Source organism: Diabrotica undecimpunctata, chromosome 7 (genome assembly GCF_040954645.1).
Source record: "Diabrotica undecimpunctata isolate CICGRU chromosome 7, icDiaUnde3, whole genome shotgun sequence".
Classification (NCBI taxonomy): Eukaryota; Metazoa; Arthropoda; class Insecta; order Coleoptera; family Chrysomelidae; genus Diabrotica; species Diabrotica undecimpunctata.
The window spans coordinates 159,706,048-159,723,378 of NC_092809.1; the positions used below are offsets into that span (position 1 = coordinate 159,706,048).

Genomic DNA, 17,331 nt, shown 5'->3' on the forward strand with positions numbered 1-17,331 from the left:
ATTTTGATCATAGTCTTACATGGAATACCTACATACTGAAAACCACACAGCAAGCTATTATATCCTTGGATAAATGTAGAAAAATGTGCTGTAAGAATTGGGGGCTCAATCTCAAAATGACCCTGTGGTTATACACAACGGTTATTAGACCAATGATAACCTATCGGTCTCTGACGTGGTGGACAAAGACGTAGAAAGTGGGAGCAATAGGTTAGCATGTAAGCAAAAACAACTTCTACAGCGGCGTTGAAAATCCTGCTGAATCTACCACCACTTCATATCTTTATACAGGTCGAAGCCAGATCTATGATGAACAGATTAATACATAGTCAGCAACCCATAAGCCAGGCACATAGTCCTCACAGAAAGCTAATCGAGGACCTAAAAGCAGATATTGTAATAGGGCAATGCATCTATGCAACAGCTACGAGATATCGCTTTGACAATAAATTCAAAATTAATATACCAGGTAGAGAAGACTAGAAGGAAGGTGTATCCGTACAAGCGGAAGCTACCTGGTACACTGATGGGTCAAAAACATCGGAGGATATAGGAACCGGTATAGTAGGGACAAACCAAGGGCTACTTTCTCGATAAGTCTATCTAAGGATGTCACAATTTTCCAGGCGGAAATAATGGCAATCCATCACTCTTTGGAAGAAATAAAAAGGCAGAAAAGAACGTACCGTTCAATTGCCATCTTCACAGATATCCAGGCAGCGTTTAAGGCACTCAATTTTCTCTATCTCTCTCTCTCTCTCTCTCTCTCTCTCTCTCTCTCTCTCTCTCTCTCTCTCTCTCTCCAATGGTGCTACAGCCCAAATCGAGCCTTGTCCTCTTTTCAAATGAGGTATTACACGAAATGATCTTATAAAATGTCTCCACCATTGTCATGTCATCTCCAAATATCTACCATTTTTAGTGATTACAAGTAGGTTAGTTTAGTTACCCTAAATATTGATTAAATTTTAATGGTTCAGAAAATCTGTTGATGTCTAGGTAGGAGAGACTTCAGGCACGCATTGCATAGAGTAAACTATATTCTATAACAAGAGCTGAAAACTTTGTTCTCCATGTACTTCTTCTTACTAACATCCTTTGTTCTTGTTTTTTTTTCACATTAGTTTGTTTTAGATTTGCAACTGTTTGAAAAAATTTTATATTATAGCCAAAGCTGTTTGTAATAATATAACAGAAATATTTCGAAGGGCATAACACCTTTGAATATTAATGTTAAATAAAAATTAAATAATAATTATACAATAAATTTTAATAATCACAATTTATTACAATAATCTCTAAACTTAACTAAATACTCAAGAATAACATATACTACAATATATATAAGTAATAAAAATAAACATATATTGTATACATCTAATTTAAGAAAGCTCCATATCCAAACATCGATAAACGTGTGTTTCGAGATGGGCAAGATCGTTGAAAGCAAAATTGCACTTGGGACACCTTAACAATTCGTTTCTGGATGGGGAAGGAGCTGACGGTTGACGAATCTGTTCTACTCTTGGAGGAGAAGGACGAGGTGGGATTACAAAGTTATTCCCTTCTCTTCTAAGCAACTCTATTTCTTCTTGAAGTTGTTGGTTACGTCGCTGTATGTTTTGGAGGTCTTCTTCAAGTCGATCTTTTTCGCCTAATAAAAATTCAGGAATAACTTGTAAATTTACATAATACAACCAAAAGATTTATTACTTATTTAAAATATATTAATTATTTACTTGTGTGAAATGCCAAGTATTTTCATATCTATTTAAATTCACAATCACATTATTCTAGAACTATCTGTACGAAATTATGAATATTCAACAGCATTATAAAATTATAAAAAAAAACATTTTATGTATTAAAATGTACTATTTTTACTGGTAAACCACAATTTTAGTTTAAAATATATATTTTGAAGTTTCGACTTCCACTTCGATTTCGCAAATCGTTTTCAAATCGCAAAAATTAAATTTTTATTTTGAGAACGGTTTCCGAAGTGGAAATCGAAACATGGCAACCGTCAATAAGTATTTCTGAATTTATGACTATTTTGTCGTCATCAGTACGGTGCAGCCAAGAATAGGAGAATTTTAACTTGGAAAAGGATCACTACAGCAGCAATGCGAACAATTTGTGGCAATAATGTTAGAAGACTAAGGTTTCCAGAGTAAAAACTAACACATTGACAAAAAAGTCCTTAACATAATACCAAGAATTAAAAAAAAGTACGAAAAAACCGCGTTCGACACTGCTGCTATGTGACAATAGAATAAAATTGATACAAAATTAATTAATAAAATTACTTTTTAATATTCTTTTTATCATAGTTTTATTAATCCTAGCCCCGACGAATACTAATCCAAATGCACAAAAATTATAATAAATAATTGATGGATTCGACCGTTACTTGATGGAAATTCATTTTATGTAACAATAAAACACTGAAAACTTTGTTTTCAAAACTTCCACAAAATTTATTTTAAATTCTTATCACTACAGCTGTTTCGGCTAATTGCCTTTCTCAAGTGATCTGTTTTTGGCATGGGCTTACACTTTATAGTCTCTAATGAAATAGGTTGAGGAGGGGAGAACTGTTTGTCTCAAGCTGGTCATTCAGAATTATATCTGTGTTTTTTAATTTGTTGATTTCCATAGATTCTAACAAAGATAGCTTAAGGCCTTTATTTTGAATGTGTAGAATTTTAAATTCGTCATTAAAAGAATGATTATGATCTAGAAGGTGAAGTGCGTATGTAGAATCTGTTTTTCTATTATTGAAAGCCCATTTATGTTCTGCTATTCGTTTATTAAAATTTCTACCTGTTTGACCAATGTACGTTTTTAGGCAGTCGCCACATTTAAGTTTGTACATGTTTTTTATGGATCATCTAGAGACAAAGATTTCAAAACATCCCATATTCAAACATTTTTTATATTGGTGGAGATACGTAGACGACGTACTGGTATGTTTCACAGGAACTAACAGGCAACTCGACCAATTTTTATCGTATATTAATTCTCTCCATAGTCATATTGAATTTACAATAGAAACAGAACAAAATCAATCCATAAATTTTTTAGATTTAAAAATTACCAGACTTAAAAACAAACATGACTTCTCCATATTTCATAAACCTACCCATACTGACACGACTATTCACAATTCATCATCCCATCCCACACAACATAAACTAGCAGCCTATCATAGTATGTTACATAGATTAACAGCAATTCCTATGTCAAAATACAATTTTGAGACAGAATTAAATATCATTAAGCAAATAGCAGTAAACAATGGATACAACGAACAAACAATTAATAAAATGTTAAATCAAAAACTACACAAGAAAGCCCTGAACTTAGTATTTCCACCACCACAGAAAAAACCCAGTACCTTCTGCTCGATTACATATACAGGCAAAATATCAACAAAAATAGCCAAACACATAAAAAAGAAAGGAATAACACCAGCTTTCAGAACAAATAACAACCTAGGCAAATATATTAAAAACAACAAGAGCCAACATAAAAACACTTACACAGTGGTGTGTACAAACTTAAATGTGGCGACTGCCCAAAAACTTACATTGGTCAAACAGGTAGAAATTTTAATAAACGAATAGCAGAACATAAAAGGGCTTTCAATAATAGAAAAACAGATTCTACATACGCACTTCACCTTCTAGATCATAATCATTCTTTTAATGACGAATTTAAAATTCTACACATTCAAAATAAAGGCCTTAAGCTATCTTTGTTAGAATCTATGGAAATCAACAAATTAAAAAACACAGATATAATTCTGAATGACCAGCTTGAGACAAACAGTTCTCCCCTCCTCAACCTATTTCATTAGAGACTATAAAGTGTAAACCCATGCCAAAAACAGATCACTTGAGAAAGGCAATTAGCCGAAACAGCTGTAGTGATAAGAATTTAAAATAAATTTTGTGGAAGTTTTGAAAACAAAGTTTTCAGTGTTTTATTGTTACATATAATAAATAACATATTTACTGAATTTTACTTTATAAAATACATCCACCGGGATAATAGCCATTTCGTAATTATAACATTGACAGTAGTAGGTATCAATGATAATTATCTACTAATCGACGTACGTTTCACTTAATATTTTGATTCAACTTGTTTGAAAATGAATCATGACGCACGGGAAAAGATAGAGTGGACGTACCATAAAAGAGTACAGTTATGTTAGTGTTTTATTCACTGGGTCTTTATGACCCAGCTGTTGTAAAAAAAACAGCAGGAGATAGAAAGTTTAAGGAGATGAAAATGATTATATTACCTTTAATAACTTCTCTAGCGCGTCTTTCTTCCTCGAAATCTGTTTTATATACATCCATCTGCATTTTTAGAACACACATCTCCTCGTGTTCCAATTGGCTATCTCTTGATCTTTCTTGAGTTTGTGATTTTAACGACTCTAATTGACTTCTAACTTCAGATAATTCATCTGTCAACTCACGAACTTGTGAATATGCACGGCTCCTTGTCGCTTCCATTCTAGTTAAAGCATTTTGGGTCTCACCTAACTGTGTCCGGAGCGTCTTAACTTCTTCTGCTGGAGCTAGGGCTTCCATTTGTGATTTTAGGGAAGTTATAGTCACGTGAAGGGATTCTTCACGCTGAGTTTTGATAGACAACTACAAACAATCATTAAATAGTACAAATATACAATAACAAAGTCCAATATTCATAGAACTATTTACTATTAAGATAATTATTTAAACAGAATAAAAACGGGATGTGGTACTCCGGGAATGACCGAGGAGAGGAAGTGTTCAATCAAAAATTAATCCCTTAATTTTTAATCTCACATTATTCTTAACTTCTTAATATTTTATAGTTTCACCGTGTATAATTGAAACATTGTGAAAACATATAGTGTAAAATTTTAATAATTAGTTCATTTACCTACAACGTAATAAATTGCCGAATAATATATTTTCCAATTGAACTTCCTAAGTGTTGCAATTACGGCCTAGATTAAATTGTATTGTAAGCTATAGTTCAAAGTTTGTTAGTATGATAGAAGCAATAACCTCTGTGCTGAGGTATACATTATTTGTGAGATTATAAATTTTGGATTCGAGCTCATTTGAGGGCAGTCGATTGTAGAAAGTTACCTAATTAACATCTTTAGTGTAATTATTAGTAGCTGTCAATAAAACCATAATTTTTACTCCGCAACTTCAACGTTTTATTGTATTTATCATCGTCGGCCCTTATAACTACGTTCGAATATGTCCAGGAAGCCTTTCTTATCGTCTAAGCAAGGAGCGATGGTTTTAATTTACTTTTCCGTCGACCGTCCATTTATGATTAATTTTAACACCCTCAAAATCATTGATTAATGACCCCTATTAATGAATGATTTTCTATTAATGAACGATTTCATTATAGGCAATACAACATACATTGCTTGTATAAATTAATTTATAGTTATTTAACCAACAAGTGTATTAATAAGGGCGATTAACAATTGAGATATTTTAACGCGTGAGCGAAGCGAGCGCGTTAATTTTCGAGATTGTTAATCGCCATTTTAATTCACGAGTTCGTTACAAAACTTTTCCGTCGACCGTACTTTTCAGAAATAAAGACATCTTAGTTTAAATATTTATTTACTTAACGATACACAACAATTTTTTCAGCTTTCATTGATTTTATTCAAAGTTTCCTTAGTGGTAGTTTTATTATAGTAAACATTAATATTCGAAATGGTACAATTACTGAAATTAAAGGAAGATATTGATACATGATTATCTGCTGTATAGCATTTTGACAAATTGATATTTAAGTCTTCTTGGACCTCTGTAAATTCTGTAATAGAAAAAGTTAAATTCTGGTGGAGTTAAATTAAACTCTTCGTCAATATCCATCCTTTGATTTTTCAAATACACAGAATTTTAAGCAATAAAGTAAATAATGACATACAATGACAGATAGTACTAACAGCGGCTACTTCATTTTAAATTAATTGTTTAGTGGGAATATAAATAGTTATATGTTTGGTTGCCTACACCACAGGTCACTGCCAATCACAGAGCGTTTAATTAATTTATGCAAGCAATGTATGTTGTGTTGCCTATAATGAAATCGTTCATTAATAGAAAATCATTCATTAATAGGGGTCATTAATTAATGATTTTGAGGGTGTTAAAATTAATAATAAATGGACGGTCGAGGGAAAAGTAAATTAAAACCATCGCTCCTTGCTTAGACGATAAGAAAGGCTTCCTGGACATATTCGAACGTAGTTTTAGTTTATATGTCATACTAACAGTAGATCCTTTTTATTGGAATAATAATTAGACCAATTTACTTTCATACTTCTACTTGCACAGTAAAATATTCGTTGTCGCAATAATCCAAAACAGTCGTATATTCGTGGAATAACCTATAATTCTTGAACAATTCCTTTCCTTTAAGAACACGACAATATACAATAATATGAGAACAAGAAGATCCCATGTACGAAATTTCATGACTCTAAAACTTTACTTTCAAGATCAAGAAAAACGTTTAAAGTAACTCCTTTCAGAACTCTTAAAACTCTTTGCCTTTGATAACAAGAAAAATTATCGTGATTTAGTGAAACCCAGAATTAATCGATTAATGAATAAAACATCTAATTTGAACATAATGCTATGAAATTTATTTTACCTCTGCACGTAATTCCTCGATTTTTATATTGGCACTATTACGTTCTTCAATAATTTCGTTTAGATGTGCTTGCAATTTACTAACAACATTTTTCTGTTCTTCATCTTGTTTTTTCTCAATAGACATATTATTTAACTGAAGTTCCAGGTCAGAAATTTTCTTTTCTTGGTCTTTTAGCTGAGATTCTTTGATGCTGTCGTCATATCTATAATGAAAGAAATTACGTATGGCGAAATATTAAAAATCAAAGGGAAAAATGTTGTCTACATGTTATAGAAATGTTTGATATCTTATATACTAAAAGGCTAAGCCCTTTTCTTGTGCGCAATACTCCTCCTAAACGGTGATAGATAGGAGAATATTTTTTTCGAATAATTAAACAGATTGTTGAGTAGATTCCCCCTAAGGTTTAAAATTTAAAAAATTCGGACCGGTTTAAAAATGGCGGCCATAAAATGAATTTTTCCTATAGTAAAATATAGGAATTCAATATTATACACAATGCAACAACGCGTCAATTCTCGAATGCTGGAATGCACCAATAAGTGTTTCCACTTAAGAAATAACGATAATGACCACTCAAAATTCGGGATCCTCCTGTCTCCGATTTTAATTTATGGGTCTGTTTTACACTATCTGATCAGTTGGTATTTTTTTATTTTTATGTTTAGTTAGAAAGTATTCTGTTTCCAACAAGTGCAACGTGTGTGAGGTGTTGTGATTGATATTTAGAGATTTAGACTACGTTTTGAGTTTAATACTTGAAGAATTAAATAATGAGGTAAGCATTACTTTGTTTTTAATTTATTAGTTAAAAATATATTATTATTTTTTTTGGGAATAATCCACAATTTTACTTTAAATTAGGTTTATTTTAAATAAATAAATGAAAAATAAACTTATTATAAAGTAAAATTGTGGCGTATTCTCAAAAAAGTGGAACAGTAGGTGTAGGTAGTGTAGACTAGCGCGGAGCATCATACTGTTTTCTGTATTTTTTAAATTTAACTAATATTTAAATATAAATTTAGTTAGTTAGTTAGAGTTCTCAAACCGACTTCTTTTTCTTAAACGTGGCATTTTACAATCTAAAATATGCAAAAAAAAAGTTACTTCCGTTTTTACTTCCGTTTTTTATATAAGAGGGGCGGAGTCTAACAATCATATTGTTTCCGTTTCCTAATGTAAATCTTCCTGAAAATCCTAAAAAACTAATGTATCGATTTTCAATTTAAAAAAATTGGCGTCGATACAGTTTATTTTTAGGATTTTTGGAACATTTACACCAGGCGACGGAAACGATGGATCGTTAGACTCCACCCCTCTTAAATATCAGCAAAACTCGATATCGAGACAAATCTCAAAACACTAGAAAACATTAGGCATATGAAAATTTAAGAAAGGTAAAAACTAGGTTTTACTTTTTCTTTCATAATCTGAAACACAATTTTTCATTAACTGATTTACCTTTGATTATCCTTTTCATTTAATCGTTGCTTCAATTCCTCAATTTGGGATGCTTGATTTTCATTGAGTTCAATAGCTTTCGTCAATTCACGTTTCAAATTGTCCTTTTCTCTTCTTAAAGATTCAAGAAAAACTTTAGCTTCTAGTAGTTTATCTTTGTGGGCTTGATGAACTTTTTGAACATCTTCTTGCCAAGCAACGATGCGTTCATATTGAGATTTTAAGCTCAGGTTGTTTTGCAGTACGGTGTCCTGAAATAAAAAAACGTTTTGTCTTGATTTTTTAATTATAAATATGGCACCGATTTCACCATACTGTACTATTGTCTTGATTAAATTTACGAGGCCAGACGCATGTGAATTTGACCAAAACCAATACGCAACAGAATTTTATTTTTCTGAATTAGAATTTATTTAACTATTATAAATTAAACTAATATGATTAAGCTTATTTGATACTATAAACCACGTTGTATGTATGATACTATGTATGATACACATACAAGTAGAAGACGTAAGAGTATTAAGAGGGCCGGAGGGCGGAATTGACCACTAGATGGTAAGATGGTACTTACAGTATCGACCGCGACCGCTACACCGAAATGACAACCAACCAGTTCAATCAAAATCACTGGAAATGAATCCATCTAAATACAATATTGATGCATTGCAAAACGATTCAACATCATTTTTATAATAAATTACAACTTACTCAAAAAGTAACAAACCAGAATACCTACCAAGACATAATAAATAAAATCAATGAAACAGCTTATCAAGCGCTCGCCACGATCTCAAGGAACAAAAAGGATACTCCATTGTGGTGAACAAATGACAGCGAGGATGCAGTACCCAACAAGAAACAAGAATAGCAAAAGTGTTCGCAAACAAATGATGCAGATGAGAGACGAACATAATGCAAGATCAAACAGAGAAGTAAAAAATTTAGTAACTAAAGCAAAAAATACCCCATGGGAAAGTAAATACAAAAAATCAACAAATATATAGGGCCAACAACATCAAAAGAAGCACGGAAAAACGTAAAAAACCTGAGAACAAACAGAAAAGAAATGGGTAGAAAAGATTTAACAGAGAAAGATCTTGGATGGAACATTACTCACAACTTCTCACTTAAGACCGCAATTCACGAACACCATCACAGCAACATATGAAATAAAATACGATGAAATGGCAGCACAGGAAGTCGAATATGCAATAAGAACTCTAAAAAATCGAAAAGCATGCGGACCATAAGATATACCGAACGAATTACTAAAACACAGCCCACGACTATTACGGGAATTAATCGCGTATGTTTTTACCGTATTCTATCAAGAACATGACTTACCATCGGAGTGGACAAAAATACATATTAAGAATATATACAAAAAAGGAGATATACAAAATTATTCAAACTACATATGTCTAAGCGTCATAAATTCACTCTAAAATTCTATGAAAAAAAAAACCGATGTGGCAGTCCAGTGGGACTGGCGGTAGAAGTTATACTTCTATACACGCGTTCGTCGTTACAAATTTATATGGGAGTCAATCTGCACAATCATTACATATGTAATGCTATAGGTAAGAGAGAGCAGAAAGAGAAAAAGAATTAGGTATACAGGTATATGGTGCATCGTTTGCTGTATATAAACATTTGACCTGTAATAGGAGTATAGTAAGTAAATGAAGGATTGAATCAATATTTTAATGAAAATTATTTTTAATATTATGTATAAAAGAAGTTGAATGCAAAAAAATTTGTTTACACATACTCTGCAGTAAAATTCATTGTTAATTTTATTATTAATATAAAAATACAATACAATACACTGCAACATAATTCAATATAATAATACAATACAAATTAAAATGCAATATTCATAAGTATTTAAAAATGACAATATACATAACTTACTTACGCATATGTTTAATTTACCATGATAACAATATTAATAAAATAAATATTGTTTGGTGATACAACTGACATTGACAAATACAATATTTAATTGTTGTTTGTTGTGTATATAAGTACATATTTGAACTTTATTGAGATATTTACAAGTTTTAATTTATAATTTAACATGCCTAACTAGGCTTGTTACTCCTGTGCAAATTTCCCATTCCCTCCCGTGCAAATTTCCAAAGTCGAACGCGCGTATAGAAGTATAACTTCAAAAACCAAAAACTCGGATTATGTTGTAAATTTTCATTTTATTTTAAAATTTAGCATTTTTGCGTCTATTATATATATATATTTAATAAAATTAACGTGGAGTTTTTAAATATTTCAAAAATAAAAAAGGAAATTCATATTGGGATTCGAACTCACATACACCAGCGTATGAACCAAACACGTAAAATATTTGCCAATTAGACATGACACTAACGGATTTTAAAATTGACAGTTCTTGGTAATACAGTGATTTATTGAGATTATTTTGAAATACAAAAGACTAAAATAATTATGAACATTTAATAAATAATACAAAACATATCACATAAATAATAATATTAATAAATATTATATTATATATATAATATATATAATATTAAATATATATACAAAAGGAACATTTTTATTCTCGAGAGAGGAAGAGAGAGAAAATATATCTTCTGTCTCTCTCTTACTCATTATCTTACATATGTAATGATTTCACCGATTTACTCCCGTACAAATTTCCAACGTGGAGCGCGCGTATAGAAGTATAACTTCAATAATAAAATTGAAAACGGAATGACAGATGTAGAAGAACAAAACGGCTTTCGTGAAGGCCATATAGACAGCAATTTTTTCTAAGGCAGCTTATTGAGGAAAAATTAGCTCACAATATTACATACGATAGCACTTTTAAAGCTCTGTATAGTAATGGAATAACAAGGAATATCAAAAAAATGTATAAAAGCTTTACTAAAAACTAGAAACAAATTAACTACAGAAATTCCTATTAGGAAAGGGTCTAAAGCAAGGCTGCTGCATAGCACCCACAATTTTCTTCAAAATATACGCTCTCGGTGAGTGATACTGAAGACGAGAGTGATATAGACTATATGCTTAGAAAACTGAAAGAGGAATACACCAAATAGGGCTTACAATTAATATACAAAAAAACCAGAACGCCTACAAATTAAAATGGGAACTATAAAATCAACTGAAACCTTCAAATACTTGTGAGTCCAAATAACATCAAAAGCAGGGATGTTGCCGGCTCACTAGACTTGATAGGGTGAGGAACGAATTTATTCGGAGAGATATGGAAATTGATCTAGACAATTAAATGGAGTCCAAGTTGAAAAAATTCACAAAATTTCATATTTGGGAACTGTCATAACGGACCAACTAGATCCAGACATAGAAATAAAGCGAAGAATAGCAATTACTAAAACTACTTTTATCAAAATGAAGACATCTCGTTGCAATCATCATCTTAGTTTAGAACTAAGAGAAAGAATGGTTAAGTGCTATATTTGGTCTGTACTTTTGCATGGAGCATAGACGGATGCTGAAGATACATACCTTGGACAGCAATAAAAACTAATGAGGAATTACTAAGAGAATTGCTAAAGAGTGTTAAATATCGGAAATGTCTTATCTGGGACATATAGTGAGGGGAAATCGATATAGAATATTACAACTGATACTTAAAGCAAAAATAGAAGGCCGTAGGGTGTAGGAAGAAAACAGGTTTTGTGGTTAAAAAACATTCATGAATGGACTGAGATATCAAATACAGGACAATAATTCCATGTAGCAGAAGATCGAGAAGACTTCGCAATGGTGATCGCCAACGTCGGATAACTCTGATATGGCAAGTGAAGAAGAAGAAGTTGTTATATTACCGAACAATTAGATCCAGATAAAGAGGTAAAATGAAGAATTGAGATGACTTGTCCAACTTTTTCAAAATGAGGTCACTCTTCTGTAACGATAACTTGAAACTTCAACTTCGGAAACGCATGATTAAATGTTACATATGGCCAGTTGTCTTATATGGTGTCGAAGCACGGACCTTGAAAATACCAACGACTAACTGCTTAGAGGCTTTTGAAATGTGATTGTATAGACGAACGCTAAAAATACCTCGGATGACTAAGCAGACAAGTGTATAATATTATTCGACTAATTATGATTGGTAAAATCGAAGGACGCAGGGGAATTAGTAGAAAACAAGCCTTGAGGTTGAAGTCCATGTCAGAGAATGCACGATACGGAGAGTTGAACAACTGTTCAGAAAAGCTCAAGACACAGACAATCTTGCCGTGTTAATCGCCAACGTCAAGGGGACTTGTTAAGAAGAAGTCGTGGGTCACTAAACGAAATTATTTAAACATATCAGATTAAAGAAACAGCTATGGCTACATACTAGATAATCAATTCTTTTTAATAAATTGTCATTATTAAAACTCTTAAAACAGTAAAAAAAGCTACTAAAGGACTGTTTTCACTAATGGCTGAGACGCGGAATTCACCAGCAGACGCAGTAGTAGCATCAAACAAAATAGCGGTTGCCAACTTAGTTCACTACAGAACAAACTTCACACCGATTGCGTTCCGTTTCACGATCTAAATGTCCCGCACTCAAGATCGACTGTACCGATTTGAACGACATTTGGTTTTTTGTAAAAGTTTATTACAAAAATCTTGATCTTCAATTTTTCTTGCTTCTGTAAGTAGCTCCGTAAAATTGGAAACTGCTTCTCGAGAAATCTTTTCTCTAATCGCTTTATGTAGTAAACCATATACCATATCTACCTGGATTGTCTCTGTAAGGCTGCCTGTTGTTTTTCCGTCTTACTCCTCCATTAGATGACTTAAACTTATAATAATTCAAAATCAAATCGTTAGTCTACTGCAATCCCCCAAGATTGGCTTGGTCGTTATCATAATTTGAAACACGAACTAACTAAAACTACGTTACGGGACGCGTTTGGTGATGTGAAAATTCATAGGCAACACATTACACTCATAAAAAATGATAAAACTCTAGCTAGGAAGTTAGGAAGACAGAAAGGAAGCTAATAATTTAACCACTTCCAACAAGTATTTCCACTTTGGAAAATTGGGAAATCGAAACATCAAAATAAACGCATTCTCCACTGACATTGTGGTTAATTCCCATTAGAGATAGTAAATATTAAAGTAAAGTAAATGCCACAAGAAAATAGCTTCCGAATAATATTGTCATAATCTTGTCGATAATAGTTATAATAGTAAATAATAAAAAATATATATCATGCTAGAGACATATTTTTTAACACTGCAGTGTTCATGCTCATCTTTTGTGTTACCACTAATTCACTATAACTATTTTATGATATATTATTATTTCAGTCCATTCATAATAAAAATATATTTACCTTCAGACGTATATTTTCTTCTATGATATGAGCTATTTTTTTCTGAACTTCTTCGGAGGACATGTCAGGCGTAAAGGAAGCAATGCTAATAACACTAGATGATTCAACACCCTTCTCTATATTTGTCATTGTAGGAAAATTTACAGATGTATCCATTTTACACGAACTTAGTTTAAAAGCATCTTTATTGGACTCTAAAAAGGAAAGGATTTTTGATAAACATAATTATACAACAATGCAAAATGTTTTGTATAAAAATTAAAATGACTGAATGCATATGCAACTTTTGCAGACATCTAATAATAAAAAAAGTTGCTATTAGGAAAAATTTATTGCTGCATACACCATGATAAGCGCGTGGAAATTGGTGGTTCTAGAAAACTACGACTTTAGCATGTAGCTACAATTTTATTCTGAATCACCCACGCTAATATTCGAGGTTTGGTCTAGAAAGTGAAATTAATTTTATAATATTGCTTTTAATTTTAATATTATAATTTTATTCGATTAAATTATATGTATCATTAACTCTCACTATCAAAAATAACGTCTTGGCTGATTTTCATAAAACTTCTACATACAAATACACATACCTTTGTCCTTTATTACATTTTTATTAATAGATATTTTAATTTTAAATGTTCATGAAATTCTCTAACCTGATAAATTGATGACAACTGGATATTGTTCGATAGAAAAAATATATGTGTCTACACGGTAGAAATCTTTTTCTACTTGTTACATAAATTAAAGATAAAATAATAGACAATAATATGAATAGATATATTAACGTGAGGACATAAGTCAGTAGGGCCCGGTGCAGGACATAAATGTTAAAAAATATTTGAAGTAGCGTTAGAAAATGGCGTTTGGTACACAGACGGATTTAAAACTGCAGTAGGGCCGGGTGCAGGACTTAACAGCAGTGTTGAAAATGTAAACATTTCTATTCCACTAGGAGAATACGCCTCTATATTCCTGGCAGAGATTTAGGTAATTTTGCATTTGTAGCATTTTTAAATTCTTTGGTATATATTGAAATCCCCTCGTATATGTTAAAACACCGAAATATTCTTTCAGTCCTTTTTGCGTCGACGAGTTGATAATAAATACATTTTAGAGTTTTTTTATATATCACAGATGCATATTTCCTTGGTATTTTCTTTGATCGTTAAGCCACTTTAGGATATTGCGCGTTAAATAAATATTTCCGTTTATACGTTTGGTTTTTACCAAGCAGGACGAATGATTTTTAAAAATTACTCACTCTCGGTAAGGCCGGCCGCTGTTAAACAGGTAACTTTTTTTGTTTGATCTTTTAAAGTAAAAATAGACATTTTTTCATTAATAATTGATTTCATACAGGTTATGAAATTGTAATAATTAAAATTATAGATCTTAGGGTGTGGCATAGCTAGCTGTCATACTAATTTTTCTCCGTTTTAAGATTTAGTATTGACATATGACAGTTAGCATTATTTTTGACATTTGGTAAATATCTAATCATATTTGGGATTTTGTTTTTGTTTTTTAAAAAGGTTAACCTCTATGCATAGTTTCTCTTAAAAAGATATTTCTTTATTTGTAATAATTTATTTCTGCTACAAATTGTCGCCCATTAACAATAAGTTTTGTAATATCTCCAACTTCTAGAGTTTGTAAACGGATAGGACATGATAAGTGTTTTTTCTTTGTTATTCTGTATTTACTAAACCATTTTGTTTATATCTTTTAACTAACTCTCTAAACCCTTTTTTGTGTTTTTAGGGAGGAAGAACCTTTTCTTTCATCCAGCAGGAAGATTCTTCAAAGCGACGTCCTTAATTTAAATAGCTTGGGAAACTCCTTGTGTTTTGTTTGTCCAGGACTCTTACGTAAGTACCCCTTTGTTTCATTTTTGTAGTTACCCCAATCCAACCCCCTTGTCATTCACTTATCCACGACCCAGTTCTCCAAATAAACCCTGAGTGGCCGTTCGCCAAAGTTTCGATTTGTTTTGCTTGCCCTATCTCCACCCCAGTAATTTCTGTCCCCATTTTTCAACTCCCTATAACAATACCCTATGTTGTAGGCAAAATAATCGTTACACATTGTGTAAGAGACATTAACAAGAGGGCTTTTGAACTTAAGCGGATAAATATAACGATAGTCAAGCTCTGTGTGAGAACATACCGATCATTCCTCGTAGTTAATATTTCCAATTTTTTGACGTGATGACTACTTCCTAATTATATCCTTTAACAAACAAATTAGCTCAACTCTTGTCAACATGTTGTCTTTTTAAAAGTTCGAAATCGTCGTTTGACATTATTTTCCATTGGTCTCTACTACATATAGAAGTTTGGAAACACAATGAAGAAATTGTACCTAATAAAGTTACTTATTTTAAATATCTAAAAATTAAGTAGGTTCACTGTTAATAATTTAATTTAATATTTTGCGTTTTAAATTCTATTATTTGAGGAATGTGAATTGTGAGTTTATTTAATTTTATTTTAATGCATACTTCATTTATAAACTAATTAATTTTGAAATATTAATTAAAACCTTATCTCCCTCATTGTTTTTTCCATAATATTTTTTTAATACTTTTTTTCTCTTATTTCTCTTACTGATATTAAACCTAGTTTTAAGGTCGACAATAAAGTATATTTAGAAGTTCATTTTATTTAATTTGCCTATTAGCTTATAGAATTTGTCTTTTGTTAATTTGTAAACGGATTTCATTTTTTATTATTTTTCTAAAATCTTCTGTCATTGGATATTGACTTTTTTTTGGATCTATTCAATACCATATATAGAGAAGGTATAATACCTAAAGGATGGCTCCAATCGACATTTATACTGCTTTCCGAAAAAGCCAATGCAAAGGACTGCAATAAACCTCGCACCATAGACTTAATGAGTCATGTCTTGAAATTGTTTTTAAAAGTAATTCACAATAGAATACATTAGAAATTAGACGAAGACATAAGTAATACACAAATGGGATTTAGGAAAGGTCTCCAACGCAAATGGAGAACTTATGGCTAATCTCTGTGCTTTTAACGAGCTGAGAATCAATAATACATTTTTCCACCATAAGCTCCAGTATAAATTAATATACATTTGAAAACTCCAAGGGGCACAAATCAATGATTGATTTTATAGTCACTAATAGAAAAATCCACCCAAAGCAGAATCTAGATATCCGAACTTTAAACTCAGCAGACGCAGGGAGTGAACATAAACTGTACAATAAACCAGCATATATATGTTTTATAGACCTGACAAAGGCTTTCGATCACATCCAAGTCAAAGACGTTTTACACCTACTGTATAAAAGAAACATACCAATCAATATTATACAAACCATCGGTCCCGCTAATCCGAAGTTCAGAGTAGCGGGACTCTACTGTATATAAACGTACATATCTACGTACAAATGTACATAAAGTTAAGTATTTTTAAAACATTGCATTAATATTATGCTTTAAAATTGTACGCTTACCCAGAGATACCTTTTTTTCGTCATTATTTTTCGCCTGGTCGATAGCTTCCAGCTCTGAATTTATTAATCTTTTTGCTTCTGCTATGACGGACAATCCAATCGGTTCTGGATACAGTTCAGTGCTAGCATCTGGAATAGACTGACCCAAAACAACGAAAGATTCTTCGTCCGATTCTAATGTAGTTAAGGGGCATGGTTCTTGAGGTATTTTAAAAACCATATTAGTGGCAACTGCCATTCTGATTTTAATTACAGTCCAAGCGTTCAGAAGTTTAAATCAACTAAAAAACAAAATAAAGATAAACAATTAAGATTAATAAAAAC

At 31.6% G+C, this 17,331-nt stretch overlaps 1 protein-coding gene across 2 annotated transcripts in view; it reads right to left on the reverse strand.

Annotated features, from left to right (window-relative positions):
• Window positions 1-1,252: 1,252 nt before the first annotated feature.
• The window catches only part of LOC140446095 (uncharacterized), a 30,893-nt gene continuing 14,814 nt past the window's right edge, over window positions 1,253-17,331 (reverse strand). For both annotated transcript variants that reach the window (XM_072538626.1, XM_072538627.1), the window contains exons 2-7: window positions 17,008-17,288; window positions 13,518-13,711; window positions 8,161-8,411; window positions 6,694-6,898; window positions 4,313-4,670; window positions 1,253-1,654 (exon numbers count right to left, since the gene is read on the reverse strand). In XM_072538626.1, the coding sequence (XP_072394727.1) occupies window positions 1,383-1,654; window positions 4,313-4,670; window positions 6,694-6,898; window positions 8,161-8,411; window positions 13,518-13,711; window positions 17,008-17,245 (1,518 nt within the window). In that variant the 5' untranslated portion in view covers window positions 17,246-17,288 and the 3' untranslated portion in view covers window positions 1,253-1,382. The remainder of the gene's footprint in view (window positions 1,655-4,312; window positions 4,671-6,693; window positions 6,899-8,160; window positions 8,412-13,517; window positions 13,712-17,007; window positions 17,289-17,331) is intronic.